This window comes from Lates calcarifer, linkage group LG6 (genome assembly GCF_001640805.2).
Source record: "Lates calcarifer isolate ASB-BC8 linkage group LG6, TLL_Latcal_v3, whole genome shotgun sequence".
NCBI lineage: Eukaryota > Metazoa > Chordata > Actinopteri > Centropomidae > Lates > Lates calcarifer.
The window spans coordinates 4,358,015-4,376,800 of NC_066838.1; the positions used below are offsets into that span (position 1 = coordinate 4,358,015).

Below are 18,786 nucleotides of genomic sequence, written 5' to 3' on the forward strand. Positions count from 1 at the left end.
AGTAGATACATAGTGTTAGGCCCTGCCACCATTAGTTACTTTTGCTATGTTTTTAAAACTCTCCATTTTCTCAAGGTATATAATGCAATTTGTAATGATAACAATAGCAGATTTACCATTTGAAATGCTAATTAGCTTCTCAACAGTAGGTCTTTTATTTCACACAGAGGTTGATGTGACAGCTGTCACTTAAACTTGTATACCTAATTTCCTATAGTTCTAACAGTTTTGTTTCTGTATTGTTTTTTTTACTTTTAACATTACAAGAGAAAAGTCTTTGACGACGAGAACTAGGTGATGAGTTTGGCAAATGTAAAGCAATCTTAGAGTTGCCTAGCTATGATTGAACATTCATTGTTCAGGGGAGTGGTTAGCGAACAGTTGCATAAATGTTCTTCATATACTCTCAGCTGTTCACTCTCACAGTGTAAAAAGAAAACCCCTTTTGACATAACTATGCATTATTCCTTGCAAATTTAAAAAAGTAAAAAATGTTTTGATTTTCATCCACCTTTCCCCCCATCCTGTCAGATCATCACAGCCCTGGAAGAGGACTCCACAGCTCAGAAGATGCAGCTTGGTTACAGGCTCCAACAGATTGCTGCTGCTGTAGAAAACAAAGTCACAGACCTATGACCCTAAGGACGGATTCTTCTTTTAACCTTGAAAGAGGACGGTGGTGAAAAAAAGGTTGTCTCCTGGAGGAAAAAAGCAAAGGAGGACAAAGGAACATTGTGGTGCATACCATGATTTGGCTGTCATTTTGACAGACTTCTTTTTAGTGAAGGGAGAAATTATCTTGAGAGGGTCACTGACACTGGCCATGTTTCCTGTCCTGTGTGCTGGTGGTACAGTAATACTCCCTTGGAATTTCCACAGGTCCTAACACTGGGAGTAAAATGACACTGTTCTGAGGGAAAAGGGAGAAAATGTGAAATGAAGCACATCAAAACAAAACAACTTCCTCTGAACCATGACACCTCTCATAAGGATTTCCCACACTGAATTCAAACTAAAGGGAGACATGAAAAGAGGTCATTTTTTTTGTTTTCCCTTGAACTCAGTGTATCTTGTCAGACTTTCTTGACCAACTGCATAGAACATTCCTGCAAGTTTACATCTTACAACTACGCTTATTAGTCTTCTGCTGAGCTGCTGAGGAATGGATGCTGTAGGTGGGCTGGATGTTGAGAGCATGAACGAGGACGAAAAGGGAAAAGGAGGACTTGAACTTTATCGTCGACAGCTGTGGAATTTTTACCACATTATGTCAAAGTCTTACATAAAGGACAAACAAATAATGACACTGCTGAAGTGCTGTGGAGGCCCGAAGAACATTTTTTCAATCTGCTTTTAGCTTCCTTAAATCATTCTACCAAGTCTTACTCCGTGTGAGTTCAGTTATTGGACAGTTAGTTGTTTCCTTTTTCATTTTCAGGTTTCACATCACCAGTTGACCTTTTACTGTAATTTATAGATCCTGCCTCATGTAGTTTGAACTGAAACCCAGTGTTTTGTTAGGGTTGATTTTATTTTGTTGAGGACCTAATACATGCACACTCTTAACTTGCTCTCTTTCCATAGTGACTTACTGTTTTTTCCTAGGTAATGTTTCCCAAATGTTGATACAATTTTTTTATCTTTTACCCAAGACAGCATGGCAGAGTTTTATGCGTAAACTGATCCGTCCTCAAGAAAATTATGAAAGTAAAATCTACTACAAGTTTAACATTGTTGACAAAATCAACAACAGCACTAGTAACCTTTACCAATCCAGCAATCCAGATGATCTTATCACTCATGAAAGACCAAGCCTAACTTATTTGGAAAAAAATGCACAAATCTAAAATAATACACAACCGAAATGAGGAATATGTCTATAATTATCTGATTTATTTCATTCTTTCACTGCCACTTCAGGATTTATTTTTCCTTCAGCAGGGTTTCTTTTGTATTTGCATAATATATTTTCCTTCCACAAGATTTTTTGGGGGTGCGATTTGTTTGTCTACATATGAAAATTGTCAAGCATAGAAAAACAATTCTGTTTGATGGATTGTAAATCCTGAGGTTACAATGAAAAGAAATATGTGGAATTAAACTACATACAGTATTGATACAATTATGTCTTATGTATGTGCATTTTATAGTTTTATTTCAATTGATTTGTCCAAATTCATAGTTACAATTTAAGTTAGGTTTGATCTTCCATATTTCTAAGATGTTTTGGCAACTGTCTATATACATATACATATTCTGTTTTTGGCTTTATAGAACACAGGTTTTTTTCATGCAGCAACTACTCACATGAATTCTCTCTTTCCCATGGTCACTTGACTACATCTGAGTCACATTTTGCAGTTGATTCAGCTCCACCTGTGACTTTAGTTTCTAAGACCCTTCACTATAATGGCCTTTGTCAGGGTGAAGGAAATTGAGGAAACTGCTGGATGGTTGTCAAAACAGCTGTGCCCTGATTTTATGCTTTGATTTCTATTCATGTTTTTGGCGTCAAAGTGGATGCCAGATTTTAGCAGTGTTACAGCAGTGTAAAGCTGCACTCTTTATCGTGTAGAAATGACTCCTTTTCTCTCAAGACTTAAATCAGTCAATATGGCTACTAAACAAAGTGTGTTCCCTGTTCCTCTGTAATGCCACACATGAAAGTCTTTTGCTAGTTTTTTTTTTTTTTTTCAATTTAATTTATTGTTTATTTATTTTATTGTGTATGTTGTTGATTATTATTTTTGGACTCATAAAATGATTATGGTTATGTCCCTCCCAATCTGCTGTCACGTTTTTTTTTTTTTTTTAAAGGAAAGCAAGAGTCTTTTTTTAAGATAAGTGTGAGGATATATAAGTCAATATCAAATTCACATTCAACTCTGATACACTTCCAGTCTCTCATTTTATGTGTTGCATCCATTTCAGAGGCAATAGAGAAAAATAATTAATTTGTAACATTGCAAGCAATTGCCTTGTACATTGAAAAGTCATTATTACCATTCTTTGCCATGCACATTAGTGTTGCTTGTGGCTTATTTGTGTATGCAAAGCTCAGTTCTGTTTTACCAGTTTCCTGTGCTGTAGATACAAACTGTTCTTAAGTAATCCTGACTTTAGTGTTCTCTAACTAATTGATAGGATGAACCTAACAACAACTTAATGTGATGCAATAAAGTGGTCCCAATGTTAATGAATCTCTGAAATTACTTTGCTACTACACTGTGTTGATTATACTTTACCTTGTCCTTTTGGTTAGCTTGTTCATTCAGTTTTGTCAGTAAGATATACCAGTGAGCCAGGATATACAATATCTAAACCTTGAAATAAATTTAATTCAGTGTTTTATTTATGCTATTAGTTACACCTGTTTTTTTACAAGTTGATAAACAGAATCTATCTTGAGATTTGTTACTGACTAAAAGAAATCACATCCTAGAGAATGCATTGCAAGTTTACTGTTACATGATATCATTAATAAAATTTGGTACAAACGCGTATTTGTACTCATGGACGAAGCACAATTAGGTCTGTTAGTTAGCTATGCAAGCTATGTGAACCAGCACGCACAATATCAAGACCCCTGAAATGATACACCTGAATGGAATCTAGTCATTAATTTCATTATTTACACCTATATTTGACAAGTCAGTATGTCTTAGTAAGCCATGCCAGCGTGCACAATACCAGGACCCCAGAGCTGATGCCGTGATACTGAATTACTGACATTAACAGTAATATCTGTGCTTTTCCTCTAAGGACATTTCAAAATGTCTCAAAATGCCCATTACAAAGAACTGTTACTACAGAACACTTCATAAAGTAAAGTGACCTGCACTTGGTGTTGTTATAGTAAATCATAACTAATTCCAGGCTAGCCCCGTTTGTTGACACTAATGGGTGCACTAGCTCAGTATCAGCCAACACATTAACTACTTCCTGTCATCAGTGAGCCAGGTTAGAGAAACATATCTAGACATCCTCTCTCAGCATAAAATTGAGGAATAGCTAAACATTCATCTGCCGTCTACTGTGCGTGTATCAGGTGACAGCTGTGTGTTTGTTTTGGCTGGAGCCACCCCTGAAGGTATTTTATATGCATTATGTATGTTCAAGTGCTAAACCAAGGACAAGCAGGATCAGCGTGATTCTTAAATTAGCAGCAAGCATCATAGGAAGTGAACGCAGGCCACGTTTCAGTCTGTGGTCTGCAGGGGTGAGGGTGCGTGTGTTAGCATGTATGGTCTATGAGTATCCATGTACAGGTATATATTTATCCCCTACTAACCCAGTGATCTAGATCCACGCGGGTGCTGTTTTGATGACTCTCCACAACACACACATACACACACACACACAAATGTTTACTGCTCCCGTGGGAAGTGTCTTATTACTAAAGCTTGCTGAAAATGGAAAATAGCAACAGCCAGCAAAGGCTTTTCAGCTTAAGACTGGACCAACATTAGACAGTAATAGCAGGACACATGAGGATGGTATGAAAAAAAAAAAGAATGAACACCTGCACACGCCAATGCAATACGATACAACAGCCTTGCAAGTACTTTACACTGTACAGTGTGTTCAGTGTTCGGCTTTGTTTGAGACGTTGGTCAGTTTTTTGAACACAGTTGTAGCATCTGTTGATTGCATATGTATGTATGTATATGTAAAATATTCCTATAATTTTATGAAAAACATACTCACTGGAATGTGACCTGTCACAAGCTGCATTGTCACAGATGACACTTGGGGGCAGTGCAACAAAGCTGTCTCCAAGCGTTTCATATCAATGAGAGTGGGCTAAATAACAGATACACATCTCCGTGTAATGCAATGCAGTTCAACAGCACCACTAACCACATCCTCCAGGATGTATGTATAGTTGAAAGCATTAAAGCAATATTTTTATTGATCAGTTGAACAGTTTTGCTGTTCCAGGCTTTCTCTTCGTCCACTCTGCTTTTAAAACAGAGCTTCTAACAAATGGAGCCCAGAACATGAGGAGACATTTTGATGATAGTATGGATGTAAAAACTATGTGGTTTGAGGTCCTTTATTAGAAAAATAATCCACAATCCCCATTTCTATGATTATAAATGCAACATTTTTATCAAACAGACCTCATCTGGCTTTTAAAAAACAGACTTTCTGATAGTGATCATCCAGGACAGCAATGTTGGACTCAGTGAAACCAGATAACCCCAAGAGAGCCAGACTAAGTGAACTTGTTTTGTTGTACGGGCTCCTGGCAGGAAAAAGGTGTTTAACTGCTAAATGTTCACCGTCTAGTTGCTAACTGTGTCTTTGCTGTTTGGTGTTGGGAATGTAGTGTGCTTTATTGCTTTTTAACTTTATTTTTTATTTTTATTTTTTTGGTTTTATGTTTGTCCACTTTGGAATTGCTTATATACATAAATAAACATTTGTGACTTTTAAAGTTATATAGTTTGTAAATGTAATTTGCTTGAAATTCAAACCATCTTTCTTTTATTAGTCTTAACGTGTGTCTTCAAATATGCCTCAGCCATAGTGTGCTGTATGGACAGAATACAGGGCCCAGATAAGCCCCTGTGATAACATGTCATCTGAGTAAGAACAGTTATTCACGTGAGGTCAAGTGGTCCCTGATATCTTACGGCTCCACAACGCGCACGCATGCACACACACATAAAACATACCTTTCACCTGTCATTACTCTCCCCCAACACCATCAGTTTTTTGTTTCATTCTCTTCTCTCTCTCTCTCTCTCTCTCTCTCTCTCTCTCTCTCTCTCTCTCTCACACACACACACACACACACACACACACACACACACTTTGGACACTTGCGTTTATGAGGACCCATCATTAACATAATGCATTCCCCAGCCTCTTACCCTGTCCTTAACCATCACACCTGAATACCTAACCCTAAACCTAAACATAATTCTAACTGTAATCCTCAAACCAAGTCTTAACCCTCAAACACAGTATTTAAACTTGTGGAGACCACAAACCTGTCAGATCCCCCAAGTACAGTGGGCACCCCGGTTTTCTCCCACACGCACATACACACATCACATCACACAAGAGGGATGAGGGTTAAAACATATAAATATATATGCTATATTTGGCAAGATAGCACCACATGTTTTCACACAGAATGACACTTCAGATAGATACTGTGAGTACAGTATCTATGCTGTTATTTAGCAGCTAAGTGTTTCAGAATGTACTAAACACACACATTCACACCTGCTGAACTCTCATGGGTAACATAATGGCTAATATGCCCATGAAAAACAAACCCTCCTCATTTGACCTTCATTCTCATGACTTTAATGTGATACTTTATATTGTGTTGGAGGTTGGGGATCCCATTCTCAAGCCATGTTTAGCAATCTGTGATCCCCGTGGCCCAAAGGTCAAACTCCCTGTGAGGCTGGGGGTGGGGAGGTGTGTGTGGGGGAATCAGCAGCTGTCCCTCCCTCACCTCCCTCAATCTGTTTTGCCTCACACGACACTCCTCTCATCTTTTAGCCCCTGTGCTCTCTGTTATGGCTTTCCCACAGTAGGAGAGAGAGAGAGGGAGAGAGAAACAGTCAGCTACTCAGACCAGGAGTGAGTGAAGGATATAAATCAGGTAAAGGCCTGACAGGCAGTGAGTTAGGAAGCTGCTGGGGGTTTCCACGTTTAGACCCTGCTGACTACTGCTGCTGCCGTTCCCAGTCTTCTGAGATATCGACCAGACCCCTCCCTCCTACCTCTCAGCTGCTCAACTGTTTTCTAGTGGTTCAACATTAAAGGTGCTGGAGCTTCATTTACTATTGCTACTGTATCTGTGTCTCTCCTTACTTTATGATGAATATTTGACCTCTGCAGACAGCAGACATCCACCACATTTTAATTCAAGATACCAGCTGTTTGATTGCTGTCTCTGCAGGCTGCATCTGCTGAACCACACAATGCAGAGGAGTCCCCGCTCAGCTTATAAAGCTCAGCAGCACACGTGAGTAAAGGACTTCCTTTATTTATAGGTTGAAATACCTTCTCACTTTTCTTGAAACACTGGAAGCAACAGGGTAATTTAACCATGGAGAGACTGTGTTTTAAATCTACACATCAAACTGAACTTTTTTTTACTAGCTTTGAACAAGACTTTAAATGAGTTTCAGTTCAGATGGAAAAAGTTTTGAATGAACCATCATGTCTCGCATCTTATTTCTGTTTTTATGCAACCCTGCATTCTTGCTTGAACTCACCAAAATGCAGCTTAGCTCATAAACTTTTTTTCCATGACCACAGCGATGCAGTTTAGTACAGTTAAATTTAGCAAAGCAGTCCACAAATAAAGCACACCGACATTATTTTTGGCATCATGGAGGTGACCTAAATGGTTACAGTGTCAGACAGAATATTGCAGTGTCAAACCTCGATAAGTCTTCACAAATTTCAAGGAAACATTGTCTATATATTTGAGCATTTTCAAAACCAGCACATACTACTATGTTCAGTCAATCTAAAAACAAAGGAGTCCAACAACACAGAAGTCAGACCTGTGTTCAGTATTTTCAGACATGACGTGACCCAAACTCTCCCAGCCATCTCTACAGTAGACATCCAAGCAGCTGGGATGCAGAGTTATCAGGTTGCCTGAACATACTGCAAAATGATTTACAGCTGAGTCAGAAATAGTGCAACTTCCGATGCTGCTTGTCCGCTCTTATCCAGGCAGTGGGACAAGTTTCCATGGCAGGTTGAGTCTATGGGAAACTCTAAAAGTAGTGCAACTCTCCCAGCTGCCCCCAGCAACTCAACACTGACACACACACACACACACACACACACACACATGCTGTACATGCTGTACAGGCAGTAATGCTGGAGACTATAGAACCATGTTTTCATGTGACACGCCTGCGTGTATGTGTAGGAGTGAAGCTGGGTCGTCTAATAGTTTTGAAGCCCTTGGATGCCACGAGCAGCTGGATCCCAAGGACAGCCAGGACTCTGAGGACCCCAGAGAATACTGTTATGGTACGGCAGAGTCTCTCAACTCACTCCATCATCTGCAGATGTATTCATTTACTGCTGCCAGTGTTACTCCTCTTTTAAACTAGGCCTCGCCATCCCTTCCATTGCTAGGTTGCAAATATGATTATTTCACCAAAAATGCGGACTATCTAGTGGTTTCTCTTTTTACCTATCAAGTTGTAGCATGGCTAAAAATCAAATCACAACAGTCTGTTAACAGTCAGCTATAGAATCTAACTACAGTTCAGATTCTCAGTATATCTTGCTTGTGACCTGTAAATGCAAGAAATGCCTCTCACTACCCATGTGGCCCACACTCAGTCTTTGCACCTTTCCCAGTTTGTATCACTTAAGCTGGCAGTATCTGCTTTGCCAATTTACCACTTTGACCTTGGTCCCTGTTTTTCCTGACTTCCCTGCCAGCTGTGCAGGTCTCTGCATGTACCTCTTAAAAGAAGATAAGCCGCTGCGTATGTGATACCACAGATGCCTGACACAGTAATAAATCGTACAGCAGCTTATATCATGCTCAATTTGAATAGAAATAGAGATTCAATTTCAAGATCTCTGACAATGTCCAAGAACTGAATGTCATGCTGGCTGAAAAAGAACTGATACAGGCTTATGCATCATCATTTTTCTGTGTCCCACTGGCAGATTTGAATGTATTACTCATTGCAGACATGTTACAGCTTGGAGGAAGTTGTAATGCCCGAAATAGCTTTAGCGCCACATTTTCGTGCTCTCTCACTAAACTCTGAAAAGGTTCCATATTTCAGTTGAGAAAAACCCTGTCATTGAGGCTTCAAGTAAATTCAATCACATTAATTAAATAATAGATTTAACCAGTGATTTCTCCTTTTTTAAAAACTCTCATTAGGTGGGTACCACCCTGTCCAGATCGGAGACACCTTCAACAGAAGATACCAGGTGGTGTCTAAGCTCGGCTGGGGCTATTTCTCCACTGTCTGGCTGTGTCTGGACCTCAGGTAGGGTTAATTAGGGACTGAACAAAAATGACTGATGTGGGGAGGGAGGTTGAGTCTAATATTTTGTTTTAAAATTCAAGTTCCTTTTATTAAAAAGAAAGAACCCACCCCTGATCACACATCCCCCTCTAATAATTTGAAGATACAAAGAAAGAGTTGAACTTGAAATGTTGGGCTCTGTTTTTAATACAGCAGAGAGCAGACTATTACTGTACTGCACTGATCTGGTGTCTGTGTTAGCAGGCTAGGTCAGCACGTTGCTGTGAAAGTGCTGAAGAGTGGAGCTGGCTTCACCCAGGCAGGACAGGATGAACTGTCTCTCCTACGATGTGTTAGTGAACTTTTGTTTGTGTTTCTCCTCTCTAACACGTCTCACTCTTTTTCTCAATGCCAATTCTTTTGTTTTTTTTCTTTGCAGTTTCTTGTCTTTCTCTGTCCTTATTAACCCCCATTTAACCCCATCTGCCCTTCTCAACCACTCTTCTGCCTTTCTCTCTGCACATGCCAGTAACTCACTCCCTCCTTCTAATTTTCCTCCCACCTTTCCCTCTATACATTTTTTTTTCTGTCCATCTTCGTTGTCTGCCCTCCTCCTCTTCTTACTCTCATCACCCACCTCCTTTTCTCTCTTTCATCAGGCCAGTGGTCCTACAAGCCGTCATCCTTCCAGCCAAAGGATTGTTCAGCTGTTAGATGAGTTCAAACTGGCCGGGGTCAACGGGGTCCGTATCCTTTTTACAGACTGTCATTTCTTGGGCACCCACTCTGAACCTGACACCAAACGCTGAGGAGCTATCATGTGTGGAGGTGTGTGCTTGTGTATGTGTGTGTAGTCTGAGTATAAAATAAATCTTAGAAGAACATATATTTCTGCAGATTGCATCCAGTATGTTGGCTCACCTTATACACTATTACATTATATCATACAGTGGTTTGGTCTGTAAATCTGACCTTAATGCCTGGTGGTTAGACATGTGCCTGGTGCTGGAGCTGCTGGGGCCTGACCTGAGAAGCTGGCAGCTATGTTTTGGGAAACCAGGACTACCACGGCTGTGGGTCAAACAAATTCTTACTCAGGTAAAACACAAAAAATTAGTAAACAACAAAAACAAATGTATCTCAATGAACTCATCCACTAATTACCTGCAGGAAATTAATTGAATTACTCACTCCTAGAGGTTGCTGCATTTCAATAAAATAACTCAGTCTGTTTGGTACAATGCACTCTAGATGGAAATTCAGATTAATATTCAAAATTGCAGAAGAACCCTGTATCCCCAGTTTAGCTATAATTGTGTAATGAAATATTTAATTATCTTGGAAGTCCAAATTCCATAAATAAATTAAATGAATAGTTCTACATTATGTAAAATATATTTATTTGCATTCTTGCCAAGACTTAAATAAAAAGATTGATACCACTCTCTTACCTGTATGCTAAATATGACACTACAGCCAGCAGGCAGTTAGCTGATCTTAGCATAAAGACTGGAAACAGGGGTGAACATTTTCTATTTTCGAAATATAATTAGTGAGCTTAAGAGATGCTGGTGGCATTTTTTCTTTTAAAACTTTGGACAGAACCATGCCAGCTGTTTCCTCCTGTTTCCACTCCTTATGCTATGCTAAACAAGCAGGTGGGGGCTCTGGCTTCATACTAAATGTATGGACATGAGAATGGTTTCAGTTTTCATCTAACTCCATGGGTAGATTTTAGGCAACTGGAAACCAGAGACAGCTTATAAATATGTAGTTAGAGCTGTCGTTCTAAACTCTTTGAGTCACCAGTCTTTCCTGCTGAAGTAGGGGGGTAAGGGAACAGTTTAGTACTGGTTGTATTAGTGCATTACTGTTCTGTGTTTTCTCTAGGTCCTGCAAGGCCTGGACTACCTTCACACTCAGTGTAAAATCATCCACACAGACATCAAACCAGAGAATGTCCTTCTCTGCTTGGAGGAGCAGTCCCACAGAGTACCAGCAGGGGGCAGCGGCTCCTCCTCTGTGCTGACTGGGAAGGAGGCCAAGTCCACAGGCACAGTTGCTTTGTTATTGCTACAAATGCTGGAGATTGTATAAGAGCAAAGTCTCAGAGCTGGACAGTTCAAAGCTGAGTTGCATGAGGGTTCATCAAATGTGTGTACAAAGCAAATGTACTGCTAATGTCAGGCTTTTAATATACAATCTCTGTTCTAAACACAACTGAGGAAATCAATATATTGTAAATGTTCGGGCTCAATACCTTTGTTGTACTGATACCTAAACTGAAAAAATAGAGAAAAATGTATTCATAATAATAATCTATCAGAGATGGAGAAAACTAATTATCCAGTGTTTGAATGTTTCACAAATCATTACTTCTTGAAATGAATAAGATGGTTTAACACATGATTTATTGTTGATTCTTCCAGAGAAGGAGCAGGTGAACCCGTACAGTTTAAAGGAAATTACAGTGAAGATTGCTGATCTGGGCAGCTCCTGTTGGGTGGTCAGTATTCTGTCTATACTTTACATAAAGCCATTTTAAAGCTCTAACTTTGACATTTCAAATTAGCCTGTTGCTGAATTTGTTAGATTTTTTTTATTTGTGGACCTAAGAAGGATCCATCTTTACAAGGTATTTAGTCTCATACCGTGTATCTTGAAATCCCTGAAGACTTGTCTCTATAACCTTCAATATAAGAAACAACATGTTAAGTTAAAAGGTGATAATACATCAGTGTTGTATTCGTAACGTGTTTCCCCTGCCCCCAAGAGGACAAAAATAATCAGAGTTATTGTCAAACAACAGCAACAGTTAAAAACTCAGTCTGCCTCACAAATTGATTTGACTGACAGTGTTCTCAGTTTCCCAACTGAGCCGCACCAACTTAAAACCAATGAGAGAAGCACAGACATCTTGAAATATTCTTGAAATATTCAAAGCTGGCGAACCTTTGCCTGAAGGTTTTTGTGTTCACATAGGAGCTCTTTGCTCATAGTACGAAGCTGAAGGACATAAAAAAGCCTGTTGATTGAGGATTGAGGTAATGCCACTTGATTCCACAGCAACTTGATTTTTCAGTCATATTAAAAGCATTTATCAACATTTTTAGAATATGCTATTTATTTAGGCTACACGAATAGTCACTCTCTAAAAAATAGTAACCCAAATTTGGAGCACTAACACTGAAAGACTAAAATTAAACTTTTCTGTCTGCTTTGTCTGTCTCTCTTTCTTGACCCAGTACAAACATTTCTGTGAGGAGATCCAGACCCGACAGTATCGCTCACTAGAGGTTTTACTGGGATCTGAGTACGGCCCACCTGCTGACATTTGGAGTGTCGCCTGCATGGTGAGGAGAAAAACGTACAGTATGATGTTTACACTGTTCTTAATATTCAAACCCAAGACTCCATGTTTTCATGGCTGCACTATGATGTATAATGAAGCTTGATTTAAGACGTCCTTAATATTATACAGTATTGCTTGCTTTACATGATTTATATGTAGTTTTTTTTATCTATTTAGTTTTTAGTTTTATTTCTCTTGTGTCAGATTCTCACCAGAACTAAATGAATATGTATCTTCTGCAAATAACATAAGTAATATATTATATATGACCTACAATATATATATTAATGTATAAGTTAAACAATAATGGGCCTAACAGTGAGCCTTGAGGAACCCCACAGTTAATCTTACACACTCACTCACATTTGTTTTTGATCATTAGCAGTCCAGATGAGGAAAATGTAATGACTGGAATTATCATGTTGAAGTTGCATTGAAGTGTAATGATATGTGTGTGACAGTGGTTACAATCTTTATTTATTTGAGGATGGTATAAACATTTAACAGCTCAACATCTTAATTACAATTTATCCTCTGAGAATCATGAACACAGAGTCAAGTCAATTTTATTTATACAGTCCAATCACTAATCACACATTTTCCTCAGTACAGGAGAGGACACTCTCTGTCCTTAGACAGAGACAATTCATCCTATGGTCACCATGGATACCAAAGTCCATTCCAGTCCATCCATCTCATGTTGTGATATTTCAGTGTGGAGCAAAGTGGTGGAACTGATAATTGACTGACATTAAAAACCTATAGGTTGACATTTATCATTACAGGCTGTAGAGTTTGTGTCATTATTATACAAAAGGTGGAGTCACCAATCAGTGTGGTTGGTATTGGTCCTCGCTTACCTGGCCAAACATCTCACCCTTTGATTTTTTCTTGCATTTTCTCAGGCCTTTGAATTGGTCACTGGAGACTCCCTGTTTGAACCCAAAGCCCGCGAATTCATTTCCCTGGAGGAAGGTACATTTCGTACAGTGTGCTGACACTAACAGAGGCGTGACAAGTACTGACACAGGATTAAATGAGATTACACTGTGGCTGCATTGTAATTGTTGGTGTGTACTGTAAATTTGTGTCTCATGCTGCCATGAGTGCATTTGTTATCTCCATCCTCCTCAGACCACATAGCCCAGATCATGGAACTGCTTGGTAAAATCCCACCAGCTGTTGCCTTGTCGGGTAAATACTCTGCAGAGTACTTTAGCCGCAGAGGTAAGACTGCAACTTTGACTTTTAATTGATTGAATGTCTGGCTTGTTTAGTTTCTTCCCCTGGAAATAATTTCACAATTGCCACTTGCAAGCGTCCTTGTGAAACATTGTATTCATTGTGTTCAGGTGACCTGCGTCGTGTTGGTCCGGTCAGGCTCTGGAACCTTTATGATGTTCTGGTGGAGAAATATCATTTCCTTTTAGAGGAGGCCTCTGGATTTTCAGACTTCCTTCTTCGCATGTTGGATTATCATCCGGAGAGGAGGGCCACTGCTGCAAAGTGCCTCTGCCACCCCTGGCTGACGTCATGATAAGGCCCTCTAAAGGCCCTGTAGGCTTCATCCCCATCTGTAGTCCTCACATCCAGATGCTTTAAGCAGCTAGAGCTTAATCATTTCAGGGCATCTTTGAATTTTTATACAAAGGGAATCCAAAGAGTATGAATTCTGTGAAATGTGGTGTTGTCTTTATTCAGCATCAGACAGAGAATAAGCTGCTCTTCTCCAGTGAAGCCCCATTGTGCACTTTATGCTCCTAAGGTGTTTTTTATTCTATTTACACAGATGTTTTTTTTAGTATAGCTAAGTGTGATTTTCAGACCATTGAGTCCTCTAAGTAGCAGCTATTATGACAATTACACTGCTAGCCAGTGTGAACTTATCAATTTGAAGCAAAACTTGAGCGCAGCTACTATATCATTCAGTCGAACTGAATATCACCAATATCACAAATGTAACATCTGATATCTTTCACAGTGAATGTACTTTTAAAATGCTCTCCTTTTAGTTTATGTTTTATACAGGGCAATGAACAGTAATAAAGCAAAATTAATATCAGTGCAAGTGTATGACTGTTGTAAATTTATTTTATTAATACAAACCCAGATCAAAAATATTTAAACATTTTCCTTGGAGGGATATGAAATCTGTACAACATATAACAAACTCTATTCTTAGAGTCTGTTTCCACAAGAAAAAAAAGAAAAGAAGATATACATATAAAAAACAACAACTCTCCGACCATAAACTGGTGTCATAGGATATGCATTGTCTCTTTTTTTCATTTTAAAGAAAATAAAGCATCACTTTACATTACACAAAAGCAGAATGGTCCAAATTTGTCCTATCATAGAGCCTCCAGCGCTTGTAAAAGCAACACTCCTGCTCAAACATGAAACCTGACTGAAGCTAATGAGGGTCCTCTAGCCCAGCACATTTCTCTGTTTTCATTTTATGGCACTGAACAGTAAAAGTGATTTTCTGATCTGTTTTGGGCTCTTCTTACTCTCTCAGGCAAAGAACCTTTATCTAATGTTTTTCTTGCTCATATAATCAAGGAAGAATTATTACAGTTTGTTTCAAATATATAAAGCTGCATTAATCAAAAGTTTTAATGTAAGCAGTCAATCAACTGACTGTGTGTACTGTAAAAGAGGTCATATGTAGTTACAATCTCACAGAGAATTTTCACTCAAACCTGCAGTTCCAGCGACCTAGGAATATATATGTATATTGACAATTTTGCTGTTTGATTCAGTCCAACTCAAACTTCAGTTTGGCTGCTGTTGTCTTGTTTAGTTTCATGGCTTAATTGTAGTTAAGTTATTGTAGTTCAGCTTCCTCTAAATACTTCATGTTATAATGGCTTTCTCATCCATTTTGTCCTATTAGCCTATTCTAACAGGTAATGTTAACAATCATACATCAGAATTCAGACTATGGGTAACATGAACTCCTTTAATACTCATAGAGTTCACCTGCATTCCACTTTCATGGACCATGCAGTTCTGTATGAGAAATGTTTTGATTCTGTATGTGTTCTGTAAATTAATTGTAACTATGCTGTTGTTATATATTTAATCTCTTCTGAAGCAAAGTCTTTAGGGTATGAATTTCAGATCAGATAAAAATGATCATCATCAGACTAAATTCATATTGAACCTAAAAAGTGACCAGTGAACTGTGACCAGTATATTTTGTCATGATACACTGTACTGTGTCAACCTTTGAATTATTGACAAAAACACCACTTAGAAGAAAAAACTGAATAAAACATTGCCAAGTGCAACAGACTAAAAAATCTACAAATTCTGGCACCTCAATGTTTAGCTGACAATAACACCTCTCTTTCATTTCCATTGTTTCCAGTTAAAACTATAAGCATCAAATAATGATTTGACTTGTCCTCAATTAACCTTATTGCAGTAATATTGTTAAGGTTACACTATCCAAAACCTATGTAACCCATGTATCCTACATTATCCACATGTTAAAATGATCTCTCAGTATGTCATCCTATCCAGCTGTAGGCTCGGCACTCCACCAGTGGGTTTTCTTTGTAAACAACCATATAACCGCACTCTGTCCTAACCCGACGACACTTCTTAGGCCATGAGGTGGGCTTCATTGGCCTGGAGAGGACAGGGAAAAGAAAAGAAAGAAAAAAAAGTTTTCATGGAGCTATTAGAACCAGGCATAATGACAGAATGGCCATAAGCAATGCTTTATATCAATGAATATGACCTGAGGTGAATAATCTACTCACGCAGAGCAGTAGAAACCAGAGTCATGACAGAAGCACTTGTCACAGCCTCTGCGGAAAGAATCTCCTGGTTTGTAGTACTTGTCTTTGTATGAACAGATGCCTGTGGAAGAAATGAGCACCACAATGACATACAGTATCTCATTTCCAAGCTTTCCTCTCCAGTTCAACATACAAAAATGCACATTTTTACAGGAGGTTACATCAAAACTTTGCAGAGGTTATAAATGTCTGTCCTTCCAGCAGAATACATAAAGACCTTCTGCAAGAGGTCAGGCACATTAATGGCTAAATCTAGCGTCCACAGTGAGTTCTCCTCCCATTCCTGCAGGCTGCGGGAGCTATCCTCATGGGGTATGTCTGTCACCTTGAGAAGGGGATCAATAGGAACACACTGATCTGCTGTGAGAGCCCCACGGGGCTGAAAGCAAGGTCAGGGTATAGAGGACAAAGTCTGCGTTCAGCCAGTTGGGGTTGGTTTAATGGCTAAAGGTACCATAAGTCACAATGCAAGTGCTGATTTATGCTCCCAGGGTAGAATTAGCAACCCAGGGGCTTGGCTGGGGCGTACAAACATGATTTTGAATAATAATTCTGCAGAGAAACAGAAATAATTCTTACCTTTTATGTGGTATACAGAGGCTTCTGAGCATCTGTTGCTCAATAGAAGGATGAGGGACAAGCAGAAACCAAACACCAGCGACAGAGACCATCTATGAATGTTACTTACTGAATGTAACATTGTGAAAACATATATATACGAAAGAGTGACTAACTCTTGACTCCAAACTGTTTCTGTCTCTTAAAAACTGACTCTCAATTTAAAAATTCAGTGTTTTTCCTTCTTTAGATCTTATGTGACTATCCAGTCAAATCCAGTAAAGCCTTTGTGACTGCTCAGTAGACAGTGGCTAATATTTATAGTCTCACATCTTTACTGGGCAGAGAGAGAAAAAAAGCATGTCCACATGTTTAGTTCCCTGGTTACTTCCCAGCGTCCAACTTTTGTTTCGGAGTGAGGTGTGTTTAGAGTTTGGCTGTGTACCCATGCATCCCTAAATATTACCTTTGGGCCTTGCTTGCTGCGTAAAGGCTGCGTGGGTGCACTAAAAGGACGGCTGATTGGTTCAGTGTTGGCCTCTAACCAGCTGGATTTCAGGATTCTGTATCTTTAGACTGCCGGTTTACCAGCAACCCTCATTTTATTTTATTTCATTTCTCTTTAATATTTTCCCTTTCTCCTTTTTCTGTCACTCCCTACCACCACCTCCTGATATACACAGATGCTGACTATTAGAGCTAAAGCTACTGTTATGACTGCTGACACTGTCAAAATATAACTTGCTGACATTGTCCCTTGTGTGAAGGAAATTGGTTCAAGACAAATGATTACAAACCAGCAAAATCTATAACATCAAAAAAATATAAACATACAAATCTATTTTCTATTATTGTGAGGAATTTAACCTTTGGAGGTACAAGGATGTTGTAGAAGCACAGTGTCAGTCTCCTTCCCAACATTTGACTTTTGCAAATTATATTCAGTCAGAGCACAGAAATGACGAGAGTATCATGGCCCATAGCTGTTTGCATATACTGCAGAACACAGAGCCTGAAGTAAAGACCACAATATTGGAAAGGAAGTATGTCACATATTTTAAAGCTGTATATACAGCTGTATATAAAGCTGCACATTTAGTTTTACATATGGAAAAAATCCTCAGATATTTGAAGGCAAAGTCAAGAAGTTTCCAGTTGTGAGTGCATACATGTGTCGCCAGTGTAATGTCAGAACTAAAGACCTAAAGAAGTCTGTTTTACCTCTCTATGTCTCTGTCACACACAAACACAGGCACTAGCTGTGTGACTGACCGCAGGACAGTTTGTGGTCAGTCTCTTCCTTCCTGACAGCCTCTGGCCAGTAACCAGTCAACGCACCATGCTCTGACAAAAGAGAAAACAAACTGGACATCAAGGGACTGGAAGGAACTTGTGGTGGCTGAGGGGCTCCAGCTAGAAACCACCATGGCCTCCATGTCAACCCTTTAGTCACACAGGAACACTTTGAGGGTGTTCAGCAGCTCAGTGGTTAGTGGTGGCTCACACAGCAAGAAACTCCTGTGATTTGAACTTCACCAGTGCCGCTGGACACTTTTCTGTGTGGGGTTTGTATGTTCTGTGTGTTGATATCAGTTTTCTAGGTGGTCTGGTTTTCTTCAGCAGGGAACACATACAGTATTAAGTATAAAATGGAGATTCAAAAACCTAACTGTGACCAGCATCCTAAGAATTACACTCATATGGAAGATGCTATAACACATGATTATGTCCAATGTGCACATGCAGTAAAACACTGAAGTAAGGATGCAGGTGATGTCGTTGATTAGCATGTAGCTTCCATGCAGAAAAGAGGTGTGCATCTAGTGATCTTCAAGTATTTTTTTACCTCTGTAATAATACAAATCATAATAGAAAACAATTATAACACTAACAAGCATTAAAAGTTGTGTAACTTAACCAGACACAGCAGCAAGCTCTCAAAGTCCAGCAGCAGAAATCAGAGTAACATTCTCAAGCTAACAGCCTACCACACTTGTCTACTGTCTGACTCTGGTACATGAACAAATCCAGTGAGCCTGAAGTCTCTGAGAGTGTCCACAGCATTCTTCAGCATACAGACAGC

The 18,786-nt window shown here is 39.2% G+C and overlaps 2 protein-coding genes across 4 annotated transcripts in view; both read left to right on the top strand.

Annotated features, from left to right (window-relative positions):
• Positions 1-3,196, top strand: part of plxnb1a (plexin b1a) — a 61,011-nt gene extending 57,815 nt beyond the window's left edge. The window contains exon 39 of the mRNA XM_018675331.2: positions 532-3,196. Within this exon, the coding sequence (XP_018530847.1) occupies positions 532-636 (105 nt within the window). The 3' untranslated portion in view covers positions 637-3,196. The remainder of the gene's footprint in view (positions 1-531) is intronic.
• Positions 3,197-6,458: 3,262 nt separating this feature from the next.
• Positions 6,459-14,398, top strand: si:ch211-220i18.4 (SRSF protein kinase 3). 3 transcript variants are annotated; one of them, XM_051071043.1, is made up of 13 exons: positions 6,460-6,788; positions 6,926-6,991; positions 7,916-8,019; positions 8,897-9,005; positions 9,246-9,336; positions 9,644-9,731; positions 9,976-10,082; positions 10,875-11,037; positions 11,414-11,490; positions 12,230-12,337; positions 13,242-13,311; positions 13,471-13,563; positions 13,689-14,398. In XM_051071043.1, exons 2-13 carry the CDS (start codon positions 6,948-6,950, stop codon positions 13,871-13,873), a joined length of 1,239 nt encoding a protein of 412 aa, XP_050927000.1. In that variant the 5' UTR covers positions 6,460-6,788; positions 6,926-6,947; the 3' UTR covers positions 13,874-14,398. The 3 variants fall into 3 exon arrangements, with proteins under 3 accessions (XP_050927001.1, XP_050927000.1, XP_018530846.1); XM_018675330.2 differs by having other exon boundaries at positions 6,462-6,788; positions 9,249-9,336; XM_051071044.1 differs by having other exon boundaries at positions 6,459-6,991.
• Positions 14,399-18,786: the final 4,388 nt, after the last annotated feature.

Excerpts from the sequence above, each read along its gene's own strand:
- si:ch211-220i18.4 (XM_051071044.1), top strand. The coding sequence starts at position 6,948 with ATGCAGAGGAGTCCCCGCTCAGCTTATAAAGCTCAGCAGCACAC. Across the intron at positions 12,338-13,241 it reads TTTGGAGTGTCGCCTGCATG|GCCTTTGAATTGGTCACTGG; the intron begins GTGAGGAGAAAA and ends GCATTTTCTCAG. Across the intron at positions 13,312-13,470 it reads ATTCATTTCCCTGGAGGAAG|ACCACATAGCCCAGATCATG; the intron begins GTACATTTCGTA and ends CATCCTCCTCAG.